Source organism: Hetaerina americana, unplaced genomic scaffold (genome assembly GCF_022747635.1).
Source record: "Hetaerina americana unplaced genomic scaffold, ioHetAmer1.1.p SCAF_51, whole genome shotgun sequence".
Lineage (NCBI taxonomy): Eukaryota > Metazoa > Arthropoda > Insecta > Odonata > Calopterygidae > Hetaerina > Hetaerina americana.
The window spans coordinates 2,283,728-2,303,761 of record NW_027287107.1 but is presented as its reverse complement, the minus strand read 5'-3'; the positions used below and the strand labels follow the sequence as shown (position 1 = coordinate 2,303,761).

The 20,034-nt window shown below is 36.7% G+C and overlaps 2 protein-coding genes across 3 annotated transcripts in view; one reads left to right on the top strand and one right to left on the bottom strand.

The window, feature by feature from the left end:
• Positions 1-14,070, bottom strand: part of LOC139694639 (uncharacterized) — a 66,120-nt gene extending 52,050 nt beyond the window's left edge. Inside the window, exons 1-2 of the mRNA XM_071593126.1 lie at positions 13,533-14,070; positions 1,001-1,140 (exon numbers count right to left, since the gene is read on the bottom strand). Coding sequence (XP_071449227.1) covers positions 1,001-1,140; positions 13,533-14,070 — 678 coding nt within the window. The remainder of the gene's footprint in view (positions 1-1,000; positions 1,141-13,532) is intronic.
• A 168-nt stretch (positions 14,071-14,238) lies between these two features.
• Set (NAP domain-containing protein SET) overlaps positions 14,239-20,034 on the top strand; it is a 43,119-nt gene continuing 37,323 nt past the window's right edge. For both annotated transcript variants that reach the window (XM_071593115.1, XM_071593114.1), the window contains exon 1: positions 14,239-14,580. In XM_071593115.1, the coding sequence (XP_071449216.1) occupies positions 14,320-14,580 (261 nt within the window). In that variant the 5' untranslated portion in view covers positions 14,239-14,319. The remainder of the gene's footprint in view (positions 14,581-20,034) is intronic.

The following is a 20,034-nucleotide window of genomic DNA, read 5'->3' as shown; positions in this document are numbered from 1 at the left end:
TTTGTTATCATAAGATGCCAAATTAAGTGTTTATAGCAGAACCAGTATTTAAATATTTTAAGGAAACATTTTGGCTAAATAATTCACAATCACAAATGATATATTTGATACACATAATTTGATATACTATGGATTGAATTTTATGTCATTTTCCTCATGTTTGAAATTTTCAAAGACCTCCAGCAAATATTAATGACTAAAGAAAAAATTTTAACTTTTGACATTTTAGAATTGTATTTCATAAAATTTTTTTTGTCAATTTTATAATTTATGCAAGTACTCAAAAGGCCCCATTTGTTCAAACTGGCTTGGGAAATATTATTGACTGCCATTTAACCTTTGCTCTGATAAAATTATTACTTAAGGGGAGCTTTTGATGTTACTATTATCCTATTCTTGAATGCTGTGGTTTCCCTTATCAACAATTATTCCAATATGCTCCTCCAAATACAATGGTTTTCCAGAGTTGAATACTAATTGAGATTGCATGTTTGTAAGAAAATTCCTCTAGTATATCAATAGTTTTGGGCCTAAAACATCAGAAGTTAATTAAGTCAAGAATTCACCTTTCAGTAGGTTTCACAAAGCTCAGTTTGAAGAATGTTTTAGTGATGAACACTAAGTCATCTATATGTTTAGGAACAGAGTTGCCATGGAAACAATATCAAAAACTCAAAAGTCAAAAATAACTTTCAGAAAAACATTTGTCACAAGAGAAATAATGTTCCACAACCTGATGTCAAGACTTATGAATCCATTTAAAATCTTTAAATTGCTATTCTTGTGCATTAACATTGCCATGATTACCAAGCTTGTATCAAGCAAGCACCAATATGGCATTAAAAAAAGAGGGATTGTGACAAAATGGTGTAAATTTTCATTGAGCCACTGATGTAAAAATGCAACATTGGTGGAGTGACCAGACAGACCATTTGTGGGATGACATATAAATAAAGGAACCAAAATGTACTCATTTTAAATAATCCGAAATAGATCTTACCTGAGTAATCCAGAATTTTCCACGTCTTTTGCTTTCTGAACTGCACCAAGTTTCCCCTTTCTCATCCTTTGGACGATCTTTATACTTCTTCTTCTTATGCTGCTTTTGGAATGATTCTTCTTCTCCATTTCTTGCAGAGCCTATAATAGGAGATTATGTTTCAGTCATATAAAAATCAAAAGGTAAAGATATGCCACATACATGGGTGCTGAGAGATTGTGTACTGGATGATCTTTCACACCTGAACTATATAGCTATTTAACTCATTTCAAGATATACTATTCTACTTCACTTTCTTGTCACAGAATGTTAAATGAAAACCATGGTATAAAACCATTACTTTGGTTTAAAAGGAAAGGGCAGAGTTCACTTCATTTTCAGGTTTACGTATGCTCAAAGTTTTATTTATTTTTAAGTGAAGATTTACACACAATAGGAAGATGTCATACACCTATCACTACACACCCTTGCGGCAGCTTGTGAGGTATTACATACTAATAAGCACATGGAACTTTCATTATTCTGCCTGGAATGCAAATGGTGAGCAACAATAGCTACCTACAAACTCACTGTCTGTGTAAATTCTCAAGAAATAATTCACGAGCAAAATTAAAACTAAACCAAGGTTCAGCAACAAAGGTGGTTATTATTCTTTGAACTATGACACAAGCAAATTCACCTACTTCAAATTCCTCCACTTCCTTTACAATTAAGGAATTATATAGCACCATGATGGGCACAATGAAAAGTTGAACAAAGGAAAGACCCTCTGAGATATACAAAATTATTATTTATTTTTCTGCATTACCAACTACATGATCGTTGATTTTTTTCAATATGTAAAGAAATTGGACATTTCTTATCATAGTTTCTTTTTTCACTGAAAGAGGAAACAATTTAATTTTGTTATTGAGTTTATTACAAATTTCCCAAGGCTTCGGACTTGGATAATATTAATTATGCATCAATATGTGTTGATGGGAAATTGTTTTATTACTGGAATACCCTAACCATTAGAACAGAGCATACACTATCAATGCGGCTTCTACAACACTGCTTCCCCATCAATTTCTCTGAACATCTGTCTTAGAATTGCTACTTACGACAAGGAACATTTTTAAATATTTATTTGGACAATTAGGGCACTTTCTTATAGGCTGACTATTATGATTTCAGTGGCTCACACTATCTATATTATGCCGTCAACAACTTCAGGCGAGTTTTGTCCAGAGAGTTTACCATCTCTCTTTCTACCTCCCAGAGCTAATGGGATTTGTCCACAAATAAATATTAAGTATGGCTATTCTAAGACGGAATATTATCATTTGTAATAAAAACACTATTCAGAAGAATGTCGCAGTACCCAGTAGGTATTAATGATAGAGATCACCTAATGCTTACACATTAGTCTATCTTAAATGCATTACTGTATCTTAAGAGTCTTTTTACTGTATCTTAAGAGTCTTTTCAAGGGTGATACTTTATACTGAACATGACCCACAAACTTTATAAATAGATATACAAGCTGACTTAACATTATAAAATGAGGTCAGTAAACAATAGGCTCACCATGAATATACAAAAAAACTATTTTTAATATTCCATAAAAAGGACAATTACTGAAAAAACTGCAAACTCGCATAACATATTAGCAATATGAAAATTGCTAGAATGACATATATAAAATTTCTAGGGCTGTTAACTGACCAAATCTATTGTGGAAACCCCATGTTTCAGAGATGAAAGACAAAATTACACCAATGGCTGCGATTCTATTCAGGTTAAAAGTGTTGCACTAAGAATTATGAATAATATCTACTATTCACTCAAAATTGAATTATTTGCATACTCTCTGGTCAACTGGTAATAAAACTGATCTTCATAGGTTAGAAATATTGCAAAAGAAAGATATCAAGATGTAATATGGTCTGCTTCTTCAAACTCCACCTCGAAAATTTTATCCATGAGGAAGATTTTGCCCTTCCCTTTAAGTTTTACATTTTACACAATGTGTTTATATTTAATAGATGACAATTGAAAAACTGCTACACACAAATTTGAAGTTTGCTAAAAATTTGGATGCACATATTGGACATACATATTCATAACACAAAAGCTACCAATTTACTTTATATCAGTCATATAAAGGGAATAGGCAGCATCAAATATACATTTGGGTTTCAATAACAAATTCATTCATTCGTGAAACTATTACATTCACAATAAAGTGAAAAATAGTGGGCACCCACCTTAAAAATTTTTACTAAGTATCTTAAGTTATACTTATGGAAAACATATTGTGAATGATTATAAAAATTAGGCAAATTGTCAGGGAAATTATATTGTCTTCAGTACTATTCCTAACTATGATTATTTGTCTAATCAAACAATATTATGTTAATACTATAGTGTGACAATGGGGAATGTCCTTATACCTTAATGTGGCAATGAAAATATGAATGTCTTTCCACAAAGACTTGAAGTATTCCTTAATTACATTGTCAATACTTCTAAACCTACCTGCATTGTGATCATGTCAATTTCTGTAATGCAACAAACAAAATGATTGCTACAGAATTTTATGAGGAATTTCCCCTATGGTGGTCTCTCAAAACAATGAATATGATGCCATAGAACATCAATTGTGAATGATACTAGACATTTACACATAAGATCATGAATGTGCTTGTCATAAAAAGTTTTAATTTGACACATCATACTCACTTCTTGAGTGATTTAGACTGTGGTTTCTTTTAATTCCTTAGTCTAAAACAATTTTCTTACTTCCATAAAAAAATTTGACCTCCATCAAATAAATCTTATTAGATAAGCATTATCTACACATGCATACAGTCAACCAAATGCTGCAAATTTAAAGTAAATGAATGAATCTAGGCTGAAAAAGACATCCTCCAAAAGAGGTATCTTCGATGAATGAGATTGCACATTAATTATGCATGCAATCAGATCACCAGTTGATACAGGGGATAATACATTGGGTCAGTTGTTCTAAGGATAAGATGTCAAGGGATAGGTCTGTTGGACATTAATTTGTCATGGAAACTGGAGGATGTTGAATCAGCCCAGTGCATTGTGAATAGATCAAAAACAGGATCAGTAAACCCTTACTGGATGGTCAATTGACGCTTTGCCAAATTAAATAAGAGATACACTAAACAGGGAAAGTTGAAGAATCAATATAGTCATATGCATTGAGAACAGACTCATGATAAACAGGAAAGATCTTTCTCTCACCCATTGTCACACAAGTTGTGACAGGGAATGAGACAGAATATAACTCAGTCACTTTCAATTAGACCACATAGATAAAAACTGAATGGAAATAAATAAAACCCATATAAAATAAGAACAAGTGGAAAAAACTAAAGAATGTGACTGACATCTGGGATGATTTCTACTGCCTTGATGTAACAAATATTCATGATGAAAAGTTTAACAACTTTTTGCACCACCCAAAACAGCTTGGTAGTGATGAATACGAGGGCTCCCAGATTTTTCAGCCTTCGTAAAATTCATAAAGTAAATATTCCCATGAGGCCAGTGATTTCCAGTGTATCCCCCCTCGGGAGGAAACTAGCCTCCCTTTTGAACTCCCTCTTTAGAGAGTTGACAAATTTCCAATCTAAGTTAGGAGTGAAAAATTCCAGTGATTTCTGTGCCCAGCTCTCCAAGAAAGGTCCCCCGCCCTCCAAACATATCCTAGCGTGATTTGATGTCAAAAACCTTTTTACAAACATCCCGGCTTTGGAAGCATTGTTAGTGGTGGAAAAAGTGCTGGGGCCGAACCACCCTTCCTCAGTGAGTTCATGTCACTATTGAGATTGTGTGACGAACAAAATTATTTCCAATTTAACAATGAATTCTTCATACAAGTGGAAGGATTAGCCATGGGGTCCCCATTATCACCACTACTTGCTGCCCTGTACATGGACGATTTTGAAAGTAAAATATTCAGCAGCCCCTCAATTTGTACCAAGAATATTCATTGTTGGTTTTGTTACATTGATGATATCTTTGCTATATGGACAGGCACTGATAGATAGTTACAAAATTTTATGAACAACCTAAATTCCCAATACAAAAGTATCAATTTCACTTGTGAGAAAGAACAAAATAATCAACTAAATTTTCTAGATATCACAGTGACGAGAAAGGGACGGGACTTTGAATTTACAATTTTTCGGAAAAGTACTACCACAGACCACATCATCCCCTTCAACTCCCGCCATCACATACCGCACAAGCTTTCCACTTTTCATTTCCTACTAAACAGACTGTTGGCCATTCCTCTTTCCAAAAGTAATTTTGTGAAAGAACTCAAAACCATTAAGGATTTAGCAATGAAAAATGGCTACAAGGAAAATTTAATTGAAAAAATACTGCAAAGAAAACATTCCTTTAAAGCATACCATCTTTTGTTCAAACCAATTAATGTGGAGGAAATAGGTTACAAATGGTGCAAACTCCCTTATTATGGATTGATTTCACAAAAGTTAGCCAACCCCTTTCCTAGGGAGAAATTTTGAATAGCTTTTTACAATAGGAATAACTGAAAATCGTTCTTGAACACTACAAAAGACAAAATAGGTACACAAAATAAAAGTGGCATTTATAAGTTAACTTGTAAGGACTGTAGTGCTATATATATATAGGTCAAATGGGAAGATCATTAAAAACAGGGGTGGAGGAACACAAATGCTGTTTTAGAAACTGTGACCTCAAGCAATCACATTTCGACAAGCACCTATGGGAAGAAAATCATGGGAGTGATTTCAACCCAAAGCTCTAACACCAGATGGAAAAAGGAATGAGGATGGACAAGTGGTAAGAGTTGGAAATCAGGAAGAATTTAAAAACAGGTCATTTGGCCAACAATTTATTGTTTGAATAACTCTCCCCAATCCTAGAAGTACCCCTTTCCTTCACAGAAAAACCCAAGAAACCCCCCACCCCACTGTGAACCAACCAATCACCTTTCCTGACACTTAACACCCCTCTCCCCCTCCCCATGAACACCAATCACAACTCCACTTTTCCCCTCCTTCTCTCCCCTCTCTCACCCACCCCTCCTCTCCCTAATGAATGGTATATAAATGGACTGTAATTAATTTGTACCTGATGATGACGCTTGAGCGTTGAAACTAGTTGTATGTGAATAAAGGACAGTGGAAAGATACATTGTATTCTTCGTTTAATAGCTTGATAGTTCATAATCTAAGGTGGTTACCCAAAGTTATTTGAGAACGTAAATTTTATCCAGCTTGGCAATCTCAAACAACATCTAAAATTGCAGCATAAACACTGGACTACACTGTGCATGTGGAGTCACTGAGTACACACTCAACCAATGGTACGCAATCAAGATTTGCGAAATTCAACTTAAGCCTTGCCGACACCTACCATATAATTAATCAGCCAACTATGGAATAAAAAGAGACTTTTCAGGCGTGATATGGTGGATTATCATGATTAATTAAAAATTGGCAATTTTCCACAAAATAAATTCTTCTTTTGAGGAAAATTGCCAATTTTTAAGTACTCGGCCTATGGAGAATTTGCCTAGTCTTGTTCTCAAGTTTCAAGTCAATTGAGATCATTTGAAGAGGACCGAGACGAATGAGCTATTCAAAAGTGAAAAGCACACTATTTTTTGATGCCAATGGTGTGGTTCACAATGCTGGACCCCTAGGACTTACAGCCAATGACGCCTAATATGTGGATGTGGTTGAAATAATGAGAAAAAAGGTCGCCCGAATGCAGAAGAATATCGTTGATACCTGGCAATTGCACCACAATAATGCTCCCAGCAACAACTCTCTGCGCAAGCACAAGCTCTAGCCAAGCAAAACATAATAATGCTGTCCTGACCTGGCCACAGTTGAGTTTTTACTGTTCCCAAGAATCAAAGCAAGCCGAAAAGGAGTCTGTCTTCTGGCCATCGAACCAGTCCGAACAGTCGCGAGGGACTAAATGATGTTCCCATCGAGTCTTCCAGGACACACTCAGTGCATGGCAGAGTCACCATCAAAAATTTGAAGAGGCAAAGTGCACTGCTGTAGAGACTAAGGGGAAGAATGTTAAACGCTTGTCATTATATCTTGAACAAATATTTAGAGAGATTTAATCGCATTTTTTTTCCGGACACGCCTTATAGCCCCCACGTATAGATGGAGTCCACGTTTCTGGGATAGGAACTAACACAAGAGCTGATATAATATTCCCGCCAAAATCCTTCCCCAAATGAGCTGCTTGCAGATTAAGAAAGATTTACAGGAATCACACAAGCCTGAAAAATACGATACCCTCGGCCGCGAGAATTCCACCAAGGCCGGGATGCCAATGGATGTGTACGTTTCTACCTAACCACAGAACATGCAACGCTGCATCTGCGAGGGTTGCTATTTATATTTTGAGCCTTGACACCACTAAGTGCTTCAGGCGCCATCTGACGTTTCCACCTGAAATTTTGACCCTTTTAACGCCAACTTTCTTCAGAACATTTAATCGTTTCATCATAACTTGTGTAGTTTACAGTGACTCAATAATTTTGCCTCAGCGAAAAAATGGAGTTAACTCGTCAATACTTCCGTACGATGATTTTTTACGACTTCCGACGTGGATTATCAAGACAGGAGTGAATAGATCAACTAACTTCCCCTTTTGGCGATGAAGCCCCATTCTTTACCACTGTGAAACTCTGGTATAACGAATTCCATCATTCCCGCCATTTGTTCGGCGAAAAAAGTCGTGAAGGTCGTCAAAAATCAGCCGTTGTGCCAGAATACATTAATGCTATGCAAGAACTAGTCAAGAAAGATCGTCGTATGACTTATCGTGAGATTGAGGCACCCTAGGGGATTAGTATGACGATCATCAATAAGATATTACATGAAGATTTAACTGTTCAAGCAATTTGTCCGCGTTGGATCCCGCATAATTTGACAAAAGCTCAAAATGCTCAAAGAGATGTTCGTGTCAGTTGGTGTGATTAAATGGTCAAGAAAAACAATCGCGGTGCATCAAAAGCTGTTTATAACATCTACACAGGTTACGAATCTTGGATCTATGCGTTTGAGCCCGAAACAAAACAGCAATCCACTGTATGGGTCTTCCAAGACAAGCCAAATCCGACAAAAGTGATTCGTGCACGAAGCACATCTAACCAAATAATTGCCTGTTTATTCTGAATAACTGAACAAGTGGCAACCGTACCATTAGAGCAACGTAGAATCGTAATTCTGAATAGTACCTACATGAGCATTTGTTTGCCAGAAGTGCTAGGTGAAATACGAAAAAAGTAAAGTAGAGTGGCAACGAAAGATCATCCTTCGCGAAGACAATACGAAACGTCAAAATTATAGGTCATCCTCCGTGCAGCCCTGATTTAGTACCTAACGACTTCTTTTTATTCCCGTTGTCTATAAAAAGTTGCGCGGCCAACGTTTTTCGCCGCCTGGAGAAGGCGTTGACGCAGAACCATGTTTTGGAGGTACCTCAATCTGAGTGGAAAAAGTGTTACCGAAATTGGTTCGAGCGCATGCAAAAGTGTATTGATTATCATGTAGAATATCTCGAAAAAACAATTAAGCCAATTTTAACAATAAATTACTGTATTTTCATTAATAGGCTGAAAATAAAAATAGCAACCCTCGTACAGCAGTGAACCCCACAGCGAGCCACTTAAGAAATGCAAGTATTAGCCAGAGCCCTAGTATTTCTGACAGGTTCAGTCAGATATCTTTGTTCTTTACTCCAAATTCCTTCTGTTCACACACAAATACTCTACACACCAGGCCAACTATAATCAAAGCATACAAATACATGAGAAGTACTAGTGACTCATTAAGATATTACGAACAATGGAAACTTATGAACATTTTTCAAGACCAGATGATAGCACTAAAGTTAAATATTCATGTAATCGAGTGGTGTGGCGGCCCCGAAATTCTTTGTCGTCGGAGCTTATTGCATGTCTGCCAAGCCATTCGCTTTTGCATTACTAAATGTTTTTCAACAACTACAACGTCCTTAGTACATTGCACACCTTATCAAAAGACGAGCCAACAGTTCCGCCGCACTACAGGCTCTGTTAATTAATGTTGCAATATATCACGAAAATTACATGATGCAGGGCGATCTTCATAACTTAAGAAGTGAGCGCGGAAATTAAACATGATAACACGAAATTATATCAATCAATAATAAATCACTCGTGGACAAATCATTTTCTTCACCCGAAACTTGATTAATCAAACCAACACACCACCGCACATCAAGGAACGACTTTCATAAATCGTCTATCCGTGTTTAATTGAGAGGCCGTAGAGCTCATTATTTCTTGCTATATCCGTGACTGTTAGTGTACCATTTGCCAATGTTTACAACAACTACAATTTACGATAAATTATAAGCCATACATAAAAATATTTTGTTCTAACTCATTTTGCTGTTATTACACAAAACCTTACATAAAAGGCTATATACGTCATTGTTGACGACATCGGTCGAATTTATGCACACGACTTTCCAAAAAGGTACTTTTGCAATTGAGATATTGATGCAATTGATAGTAAACATGAAAAAGTCACGGATTATACAAATCCAGCTTTAGAATATTTGAGAAATATATAGTTGAAGTTGATTAAGTAGATCCGCAAAAAAAACCTGCAAGTTCAACTAAATATATTTACACACACATGTATAAATTTTCATAATCATAGCTGTCCAATTTGCTCTTTTTCACCTTTTCCTTAGCTTATTACTCGTTTTGTTTTCTTCGGCATATTTAAACTCTCTTCAGGGTTTTGCTTTACTTCTCTGATAAAATACGCCAAATGGTCGGCTTAATTCTCCCTTCGTATTGTGTGCTTCACCGAATGTGAACACCAACTTTTTCGTTGCGACTGACCATGAGGAGTTTGTTTATACACACATTGTATTTACGACAACAATTTGAAAATTATTTCATGAGCAGATGAAATATGCCAATATTATTTTCCTTCTTTATCGTTTCCATATCATTAACTAAAACCAACGAAAAATTGTTTAGATTTCTTGACATCACACCTCTAGTTTATCACACCTCTAATCCTGCCATGTAGAAAACCACATTACCCACACAAGGCTATCTGCTACAAAGGAGAAACGTAATGGTGTGCTCGCAAAAATTTGCAATTACATTTGCAAAAGGACCCATTGCGCTTAGCAGCTACCGAAGCAACCAACGAAAAAGCAACCTTCGAACTGAACTCTTTGATTCTATACGTAATTCTGTCGGTAATCACTCCTTTTGTGTTGCATCACTCAGTCAAGTGATACACATATCTTAATACCAAATTAGCAATATTTACCCAATAATGACATAAGATACACAGTATCAAAGTATCAGTAATCAATATATAAGTATACAGTATCGAGTGTATCAAAGTCGTAACGTCAGGATTTTCATCAGCAGTCGGACGTCACAAAATAGGCCGGGCCATTCAATGAGCAGGTACCTCATCTTAAAACAAAATATGGTTTTCAGGCCAGATCGGTACATCAACCAAACACACTGTAACATATCAAACTGTACACTGTGTAAATAATCACTTAAAGCAAGACGGGAGAGTCTGGGAAAATCAAATGCTCGTCGTAAACTGTAGAACGAAATTAATGTGAAAATAAAGAGAACTACGATTTTCAGTTGAGCACGAGTGACGTGGGGATAACTTCTCCTGGATGAAATATAAAGGGGGAATAAGTGGAGAAGCTGTAAAAAAGTCGGATGTATTAGAAGAGCACTGGATAAACGTGAGGAAAAGGTCCAAGAGAAATGTTGTCTTTGGCCAGTTAGGCGTAATTTAGAATATGCTATTAGTACATGGGATCCTAATGAATTTCGATTGATTGCCGAATCGGATCGCGTACAGCGTAGAGGAGCTAGGCTGGGAATTACACACGGTGCGAAAGTTAAATTACAGATGAAATCTCTTGAATAAATTAGATGTCTTTTTAGCAATGGTGTAGAAAATATACCATTAGCACCATCGTACTACGGTTGGCGAGATCATGTCAATAAAAGTAGAGAGATTAAGTGCAGAACAGATAGATTTAAGATGCCATTATTTCCACGAACGATAAGGGATTAGAATAATGTTGTCCGACCGAGGTAGGGGTAAAAATATTCGAGTCAAAATTAGTCGTGTGTATTCACCCCCTGTTAGCAGGGTATAAAAAATACTAATACCAACCAAGCACCGGAACATGGCAATCTGCTAGCCGTTTCTCTTATTATTATTTATTTTCTTTTACGCCCAGTTAAATTGCCCTCCTGAGCAAATGACCATTGAAAACCAATGGGAATATTACAGTTACATTAATAGAGTGACTACTATAAACTACATAAACAATGCGTGGGTAGGCAAAAATCAATAATGCATTAGTATGGCCTACAATTAAACAAAAGCAGGTCCAATAAAATCCATTCACTTTAAGACCCTGACGATGCATAGGTACATTGGCGAATATAACTAAGCACACAGGCAGTCTTATATTCAAGAAACTCCAGTTTTGGTGAAAGAAAGGCAAGAGCAGAGTATCATAGATTTAAACACATCGGAATGCAAACACTGGCAAATTGTTTACAAACTAATACATACACAGATCAAAAGTGGAAAAATATACCTTTTTGAAGATTCTAATACCGAATCTCTCTTAACTGCAACGTACGTTGATTCTTCAACTTACAGAAGTCGTAACTACTCTCTTGTGCCATTCACAGAATCTGTCATATGTTGTACTTGAATGATAACGATGAAAAATCCACAAAAACAAAGTTCAATAACGTAAAAAATTAGGATTTTCGTAGAAGGCATAACGTCTATCAATACCCCTGCGAAGAAATGTGCCTGATTACTATTTGAAAACCATGAGCCGCCCTTAGAATGCACGTGAAAATACAATTTTGTAAATATTTATCAGGCAACAGAATTTTGTAGTCCTGACCCCCACTATCCACCTTGTCACATTGACGTGAAAACTCCTCGTTACACGACAGAAGTAAAAACGTAAACATTGCTTCCTGCCTAAGAAGCAACTCCCCTGAACACCTACAACAAGGTTCTTGTCGTCGTGTATATAACCATTGATAACAATTCCAAAATGGACCAAATGTTTAGCTGGTTCTGCTACTTTATTCTAATTCTCTTTCGCTCCCAGTGCTTGCCACAGTAAATAATGAAACGTATAAAAGTCATGCAACCAGAGAGAAACACATGTGTAATCATAGGCATTTGAAATATTTAAAGATACTAGTTTTTAACTCGTAACCACAAGCATACAACAGCAGTGCCACGTCTTTGAAAGCTTTCATGTGTCTGAATTAGGTTTCTTCGTCGATCAAGGAAATTCAGCCGCCCGAACTCTGTAATGAAGGTGTCGTCTGACGTAGGAAATGTGACTGTGCAATAAGTCACTTACATTTCTACAGCAGGTGAAGGAGAAGTTAAAATAAAGCCATGCTCTTAATAAGCGATTAAACCTAAAAGGAATAATCCTATTTGGTGGACAGGGGCCAAAATTATTCCAATATGCGCTGTTAAACGCTCAAAACAATTCCAAATACTCAAGACCTCTCAAGAGACAAGAGAGAGATCTCTAGCCATCTCACAGGAACTTAGGCAGAAACAACCATTCAATTGAGAATAGTAAGTTCTTAAGGGAGAATAAACTAAAAAACAATGTCCTTTTAAAAAAATTAACCAATGAGTGAAGACTCGTCTCCATAGCCGAATGAACTACGACATAAATCACAATAAACACCTACAGATATACTTCAAATGAACCTCATAACAGTTCTTGCTAATAGATGGCGCAGCGAAAATACAAAACCGCCAGAGTTATTAAACAGAAAGAAACAACACACATAACATAGTTTTTTCCCGAGATAGATTAACGACCATTAATAATGAAAAAGGTAATTATGAAGTTAGAAAGATCAATCTCAGACGAAATTGTACTCGATGTGAACCATTTGGCGTTTGAATAACTACCATGAAGATCAAGTGAGTTTCAAACATAAATACAAGCATACATAGGTTAACTGATAAATGGAAATATAACCAATGCACACACCTGATCAAGTGAGTTTCAAACATAAATACAAGCATACATAGGTTAACTGATAAATGGAAATATAACCAATGCACACACCTGACTCTTTCAATCGACTCGGTTAAATGGTCGGAGAATCGAGATCAAAGAATCAACATAAGGTGAGGAACTGAAATAGCTGAAGATTAAGGTTGGATAAGTTGCACAATGCAATTCGAGCATCAACCAAAAAAATGTTGTCAACTGTCCAACGAAAAATGAAAAACAAAAAAATATTGTCAATCTTCCAACTAAAATTAATGGGCATATAGAAAATGACTCAATGGAATATGAAGTTTTGCGCTCTGTGATGTAAAATTTATAGCATAAAATTCCATGACAAAGTACGAAAAAACATAAATGACATGCGAATACTTACAAAAATGTTTAACGTCAAGGCTTGCACCACCGTTGATTAATGATACTTTGGTAGGTAAAACATCACAAGGACCACTGACGGGTTGAACTGTACTCGACTTAATATGACATGTTTTGGGAGACGTGTTATCACTTTCACTGGCTGTATTAGAGGTGTATAGCCTTCCAATGGTGTCATCAACATATCCAGAATTCGACAGTTTCCTGTAGTCGTGCTGAAGTCTCTTCCTTTTCCCTGGGTCTGAGTTTCCAACATCATCAACTCTCAAAATACTGCCACAGTCCATAATAACCTCGTCATTTAAATCTATCTTTCGCAAACCTAACGCTGTATCAGATGACGCCGTTGACAATAATCCAGGAAGATTGCGATAACTGTTCATTTCACATTTTTCCAAAATTTTTTGCGATATACCGATGAACGTGGCATATTTGGAACCATTGTTCCCCCCATTCGATACTTCCAAATTTACATTGAGCACATCACGTACGTCGTGAGGATTACTTTGTATAGAACTTCTCATGCTCTCGGATTCCATGTTGAATTACTTTTCCAAGGCCTGGATGTTAGCAGGCGCAACAAAGTTGCGTCGGGCCATTTCATTGGTTGGAGCCAGCCGCGTTCCAACTTAATTGGTCAATTTGCCTCAGCAGAGGCGAATCACAAAAATCTACTCAGGTTACATTGTAGTGGAAGAGTGTGTCCCTCATCAGGCCGGTTTGAAAAGGTAGGAGTTGTTTAAGGGACTTGGCCGTGAGAACTACGTATCCAAAAATTTTATATCAAAATGTCCGCGTCGGGTGTGACACCTCGAAAGTTGAAGAAATTGGAAGGATCTGCGGATGCGGAGGAGGGAAGAGATTATGACGCTGAAACGCAGAATGCCTTAGAAGAAATTGACGCTTGCCAAAACGAGATCGATGCCTTGAATGAGAGGGCTAGCGAAGAGATCCTTAAAGTTGAGCAGAAGTATAACAAATTGCGGAAACCATTTTTTGAGAAACGGAACGATATCATCAAGCGGATTCCTAACTTTTGGGTGACCACTGTATCCTTTAGTACTTTAGCTTTAAACTGTTTAAGTAATTTACGTTTGTGCGGGAACGTGTTTTGCTTTCGCCGCCATTTTGTTTTCCACGCGGGTCTTTTAGTATGTTATGAATTATTGTTTTTGTTCCTTCATTTGTATATGGAATCTTTTCTATCAGTCGCTACAGTCTCCCAGCTGAATTCATATGAGTGCAACTCTCTTTATGGGGTCTTGTTACGTATATCAACAGCATCCGTACACGTGAAGTCCCTGGACATTTAACAAAAGACTGTTGAGGCGCCATCACTCCCGCCTAGTAAAATAAATAATATAACATTGTGAATATTAATAAAGGGTGATGTTTAATTTTGGTTTTTACATAACGCAATTGCATATGGGGCGCAGTAATTTACCTAAGTAATACAATATCATTTTCGACAATGTTTTTATGGGAGTATTTCATAACCTGAATTGAATCATGGCTTTGTCTGGTAAATGGCGACAACATCGCGTTAAAATCTACGAATAACATTATTTAAATGTTGTTTATGGGTGGCTATAGAAATTATGTTAATTCTCTAGAGTATTTTTAGTATGGCAGGTTAAAGACATGTGAATGCTTGAGATGAGCAGGTGTTTTATTGTAAGAATAAACATGACGGGGAGAAATGGTTTTGAAAGACGGAGAAGACATGACGGGTAATCAACATAGACAAGGGTGGTTTTGTTTATTGATAGTGTTTTAAAGGTTTGTGGATGTTTTCCACATGTTAGTATCCCAATTACAAGTTTAAGAGTTTTTCAATATTTGAAGGTGGTGACTCCTTAGTATTAATCTAAAGGAAGTAGGATTATGTATTATAATATGATATTTATAATATGAGACTCCCTTTTGTTTTAATAGTGTCAATATTAATGTAAACCGAATTAAGAGTTTTCCCATTCCAATGCGTTGTGTTAATACACGCGTAATGTCTTCATCTTTTCCAAAACTGAAGCCGTTTTCTTTTTATTGTTCTGTTTTCGCTTTTCTTATATATCCATGGTCTATGAAGCCTTCCCCTAACATTTAATTTGTGGCCTTCTGGTGACGTAGTGTATGTACTCAATCGCTATTTGGTGTGTTTGATTCAAGGAATTCTTGAATTAATATTCCAGAGGCTTCTTCAAGATATTACTTGAGTAAGAGGATCCTGGATTTTCTGTTAGACTACCTTAATGACGGGCGAATCATCTGACTATAATGAAAACTGCCCTTACCTTTGAAGGTGGTGATATTGTCAGCCACCGAAAAATCAGATACGATGGATGTCGAAAGAAGTAATTGTGCGGCACAGGTCGTTGTCCAGAGTGGGCACTCCGTCTAGAGATTTCTCATTCTCCTAGAATCCGGGAAAATTATGTAGTCAAGTCGCCATTGTTATGTGTGAATCTGGTTTGATGCCGTAAGAATTATCTTTCTTTAATTACTTTGGTGTTGTTAAACTATACACAAGGAAGTTTGGGGACAATGTTTTTGGTCGCCAGTTTTAATTTATAACTAGTATGAAGAGAGAACTATTGATAGGTTGTTCTTCTTCTCCTTGGGGTTAAGTTCTTGTACACCGTTGATTTGCAGAACTACTTGGGGGAAACTATGAAGGGAATATGAAAACAGGGTGTGGGTTTCATGCTCAGTATAACCAAGGGAAGACATTTGCGCCTCTTTTGCCTTGTTCTGTTTTCAAGTAGAACTTTCCTCCCAGCTTTAGGATTAATGTTTTGGAAAAAGGAGTTCAGTTTTGCTGTTTAGGTCGTTATACAGGATAATCGTTCACTCGGAATGAGTCTAGGATCACCCAATTATTTGAAAATTTAGGAACATTGCCAAATACTTTAAAGAAGTCCAAATTTTCATTTGCGATCCGTTTTAACGGATCATTCCCGTTGTTAACGTTTTTCTTTGAATTGAGAGAGTAGTATTTGGTGTTTGCCATCGCGCTCGAGAAAAAACAAACGCGCCATGACGACTTTGGTGTTTCCAGTAAAATGCATACAGACGCGCGTCCGGCAAGAATTACGTGAGTAGATTTAAAGTACTCGAGTGAAAATCGCGGGAAATGATTCAAATGTATTTTGGAAGCATAAAGCAATGGGAGATAGGCAATTTTTCGAGACAATCTAGACAAGGACGTTCCAATCGGGAATTTACCGTTATTTTTATTGTTGAGCAATGGTCCATGGTAATACAGTGGATCATGTGTTTACATACAGAGCGGAGCGCCCCTGTTAATTTCTCGATACTACCTATTTATGCACTCACCTTATTCCCAGTTTTTACTATGATATTTTGGGTATGAGATCTGCGAAAATTACGGGCAGCCCAGGGTAGGGTCCCTACCCTATGGCTGAATTTCACATTTTGGCAGGCCTAGTAATAGGTGAACTAATCCATTAAAACATTACCTGAGAACTGTGATTAGTTTGTTGGTGCAAGATGAATTATTATACTACGCCAAATGCTAATTCATATCATGCCAACAAACTAACCGAGGGGTATGTTTTCCGTAGGGTCAAGAATTGTTCATTTGTTGGAGTAGCAGTTGGCGAGCTTAATTCATTTAAGTGTATCCAGAAGTCTTCAACAAGTGAGGTTTATAAGGTTATGGTGCGTAAAAATAGCAAAATATTGTTTATTTCTGGCTTCTATGAATAAGAAATAGCATTAGTAGTTGTATTAAACTGTGACGAATGTTACACTAAGGTAGGGATAAAGATTTTAGGAATAATCTTAATATGTGGTGGTATATTAGTATTCTCTTGTTGAGTATGAATGTTTCGAGTAAAAAAAATGAGTTGACCTTGTAAACTTCCATTGGCATCCTGGCCGAGAACATCATTTTTTGAGGGCTTGTGTGGTTCGTGTAAATCTTTCTTAATCTGCAAGCTGCTCATTTGAGGAAGGCATTAGGTGGGAATATTTTATCTGCTGTGTTAGCTCCCATCTCAGAAATGTGAACTGCCGCTATACGTGGGGGCTATAAGGTGTGTCCGGAAATAAATGCAATTATATCTATCTAAATATTTGTTCAAGATATAATGACAAGCGTTTAACATTCTTCCCCTTAGTCTACAGTAGTCCACTTTGCGTCTTCAAATTTTTGATGGTGACTCTGCCATGCACTGAGTGTGTCCTGGAAGACTCGATGGGAACATCATTTAGTCCCTCGCGACTGTTTGGAATGGTTCAATGGTCACAAAACGGACTCCTTTCCAGCATGAGTATGATTTGTCAAATTTTATAAAAAGTTCAAGTTTTATAACAAGCACATTCATGATCTTACGTGTACATGTCTAGTATTATTCATAATAGATGTTCTGTGGCATCGTATGCATTGTTTGAGAGACCGCCATCCTAATAGTAGTTTTCATTCCTCATAATTTCAACTTGTGTGCAATATAAATAGTTTCCCTCGGGTGTAAATACAATGCATAAATTATGTAGCCAACTCTTAGTCAAACAATTATTCATTTAATTACATGAACATTTTCCTGGCTGACAATACGAGTCAAAGTAGTTCACGATTCCACCCTTATTACCCGTCATCTTTGTCTTTAGTCTTCCCTACAATCATACCTATATTTGCTCTCTCCAATCTTTTTTAGGTTTGTACAAAACTCAATTTTATTCGTAAGGACTATGCACAGGATTTAATACTCTTTTATAATGTGACATTTTTTTAAATATAGTGCTTAGTTATGCAAATAGTGAGAAAACTGAAAATGAAATTGTGTAAGTATGGGGATTACATAAATTGGTATTTTAGGAAATATTTTGGGACCCAAGAACACTCATAAATTGCAGGAAAAAGTTGATTCCGATAATGCAAATGCAGGGTTTTACTGTATTTATGATTGCTGTTCTTGTAATCATAGGGTATCATAGTCCCTTAAAATGTCCTTGTAACCATTTGGTGCACTTTTATTGTTTGTATTTCTATTCACCTTCTGACCTCTTTCTGTTTTATAAATAACCCTTCTCCCATGACAAAGAAGAGTATACACTAAGAATAATCCTCTTAAACTTCTTTTATGCCAATCCAACTGCTATCACATTTAAAAAATATTTGTTCCAGTCCCTTGTAGTCTTGTGGTGATTAAGGCAATATTTCCTCTGTATTATGGCTATGCATTCACTTAGAGAACCCTTTGGAAATAAACTGTTTTCTCTCCCATGACCATTTAATGGAGAATGATTTCTGGTGTTGTGCCTGGCAGTGAGAAAGGTCAGGTCCAATATCATCATTATAAAATCCTGGCAGGAATGAGCTTACAGTTACAGCCATGTTAAATATGACTGAAGGGGATCACATCTGTATTGGGAGATGGAATTGGGGATTATTTTATTGCAGCAGCTAGAGTATGTGCTTAGAGGGCTAGAATTTGATTTCCGGCTGTTGCAGAGGCATACTAATCCATGCTGTGCTGCTTTATGTGGGTATGCTGGCTCTTGGATGGGGTTTAAATTGTGGGATGTCTTTCATTGAGAGAAGGGGAATGTTGATCGTGATCCACCTTTCCCCAAAAATCTTAGCTCTACTTAATTACCTCTTCTGTAGGTTGAGTACATCAGGAGCAGGAAATAATTGAACGTTGTTAAGAAAAGACCTTGTAAACATCAAATGACGAATTATGAAGGGGTATATTTGGCTTTAATTCAGGTGAGCCAGAGAGAGTCGGGATTAGTGAAGTGTTACTTATATTATTTGAAGTATGGGAGGAAAGTCAATGAGTAGTAGTCATAGTACTGATGATAAAATTAATATAAGTGATAGATTTTATTATAAAGATAATATGCCTGAGCAATCCAGGCTTACATGCCAATTAGAGGCCACCAAAAGTGTAGTTAATCATGAAGTAATAATTGAGAGCTTTGTGGATGGAGAGGCCCATTGAATTCATTAGTGATGTTGGGATTGGAATGAATTGGTAGTTCCAGAGAGAGATTAGTGGGTGGTAGCAGCATGGTTTAGGAATCTGGAATGATTACATGGAGAAAGCAGGAGAGTTTTGCAGAAGAGATAACTTAAACCATGGTAAAATAATTTTTGAATAGCTCATAATGCACCAGTTTAGATTTGATACATTGGTGATCCAATTTTCATTCTGATCCATTTGGCTGGATGACTGTTTGGGCTTAAGACATGATTATTTATTTCACGACAATCGGAGAACAACACTTTGGCCTTAAAATGGGTTTTTTGACAATGATATAACAATAAAAACAATTACAAGCATCCAAGCCTTAGGTGGAGAAAACCCCACCTCAGGGGGAATCGAACCTTCGATCTCTGGGTTGGCAGGTGGGGCCAGATTGCTGCATGAATGAAACTGTCCTAAACTCAAGTGGAAGAACATGGCAATGGCCTGGTAACATATGTACCATTAGTACATACCTGCTGAACCCATGACACTAATTGAAGTTTTTTGATC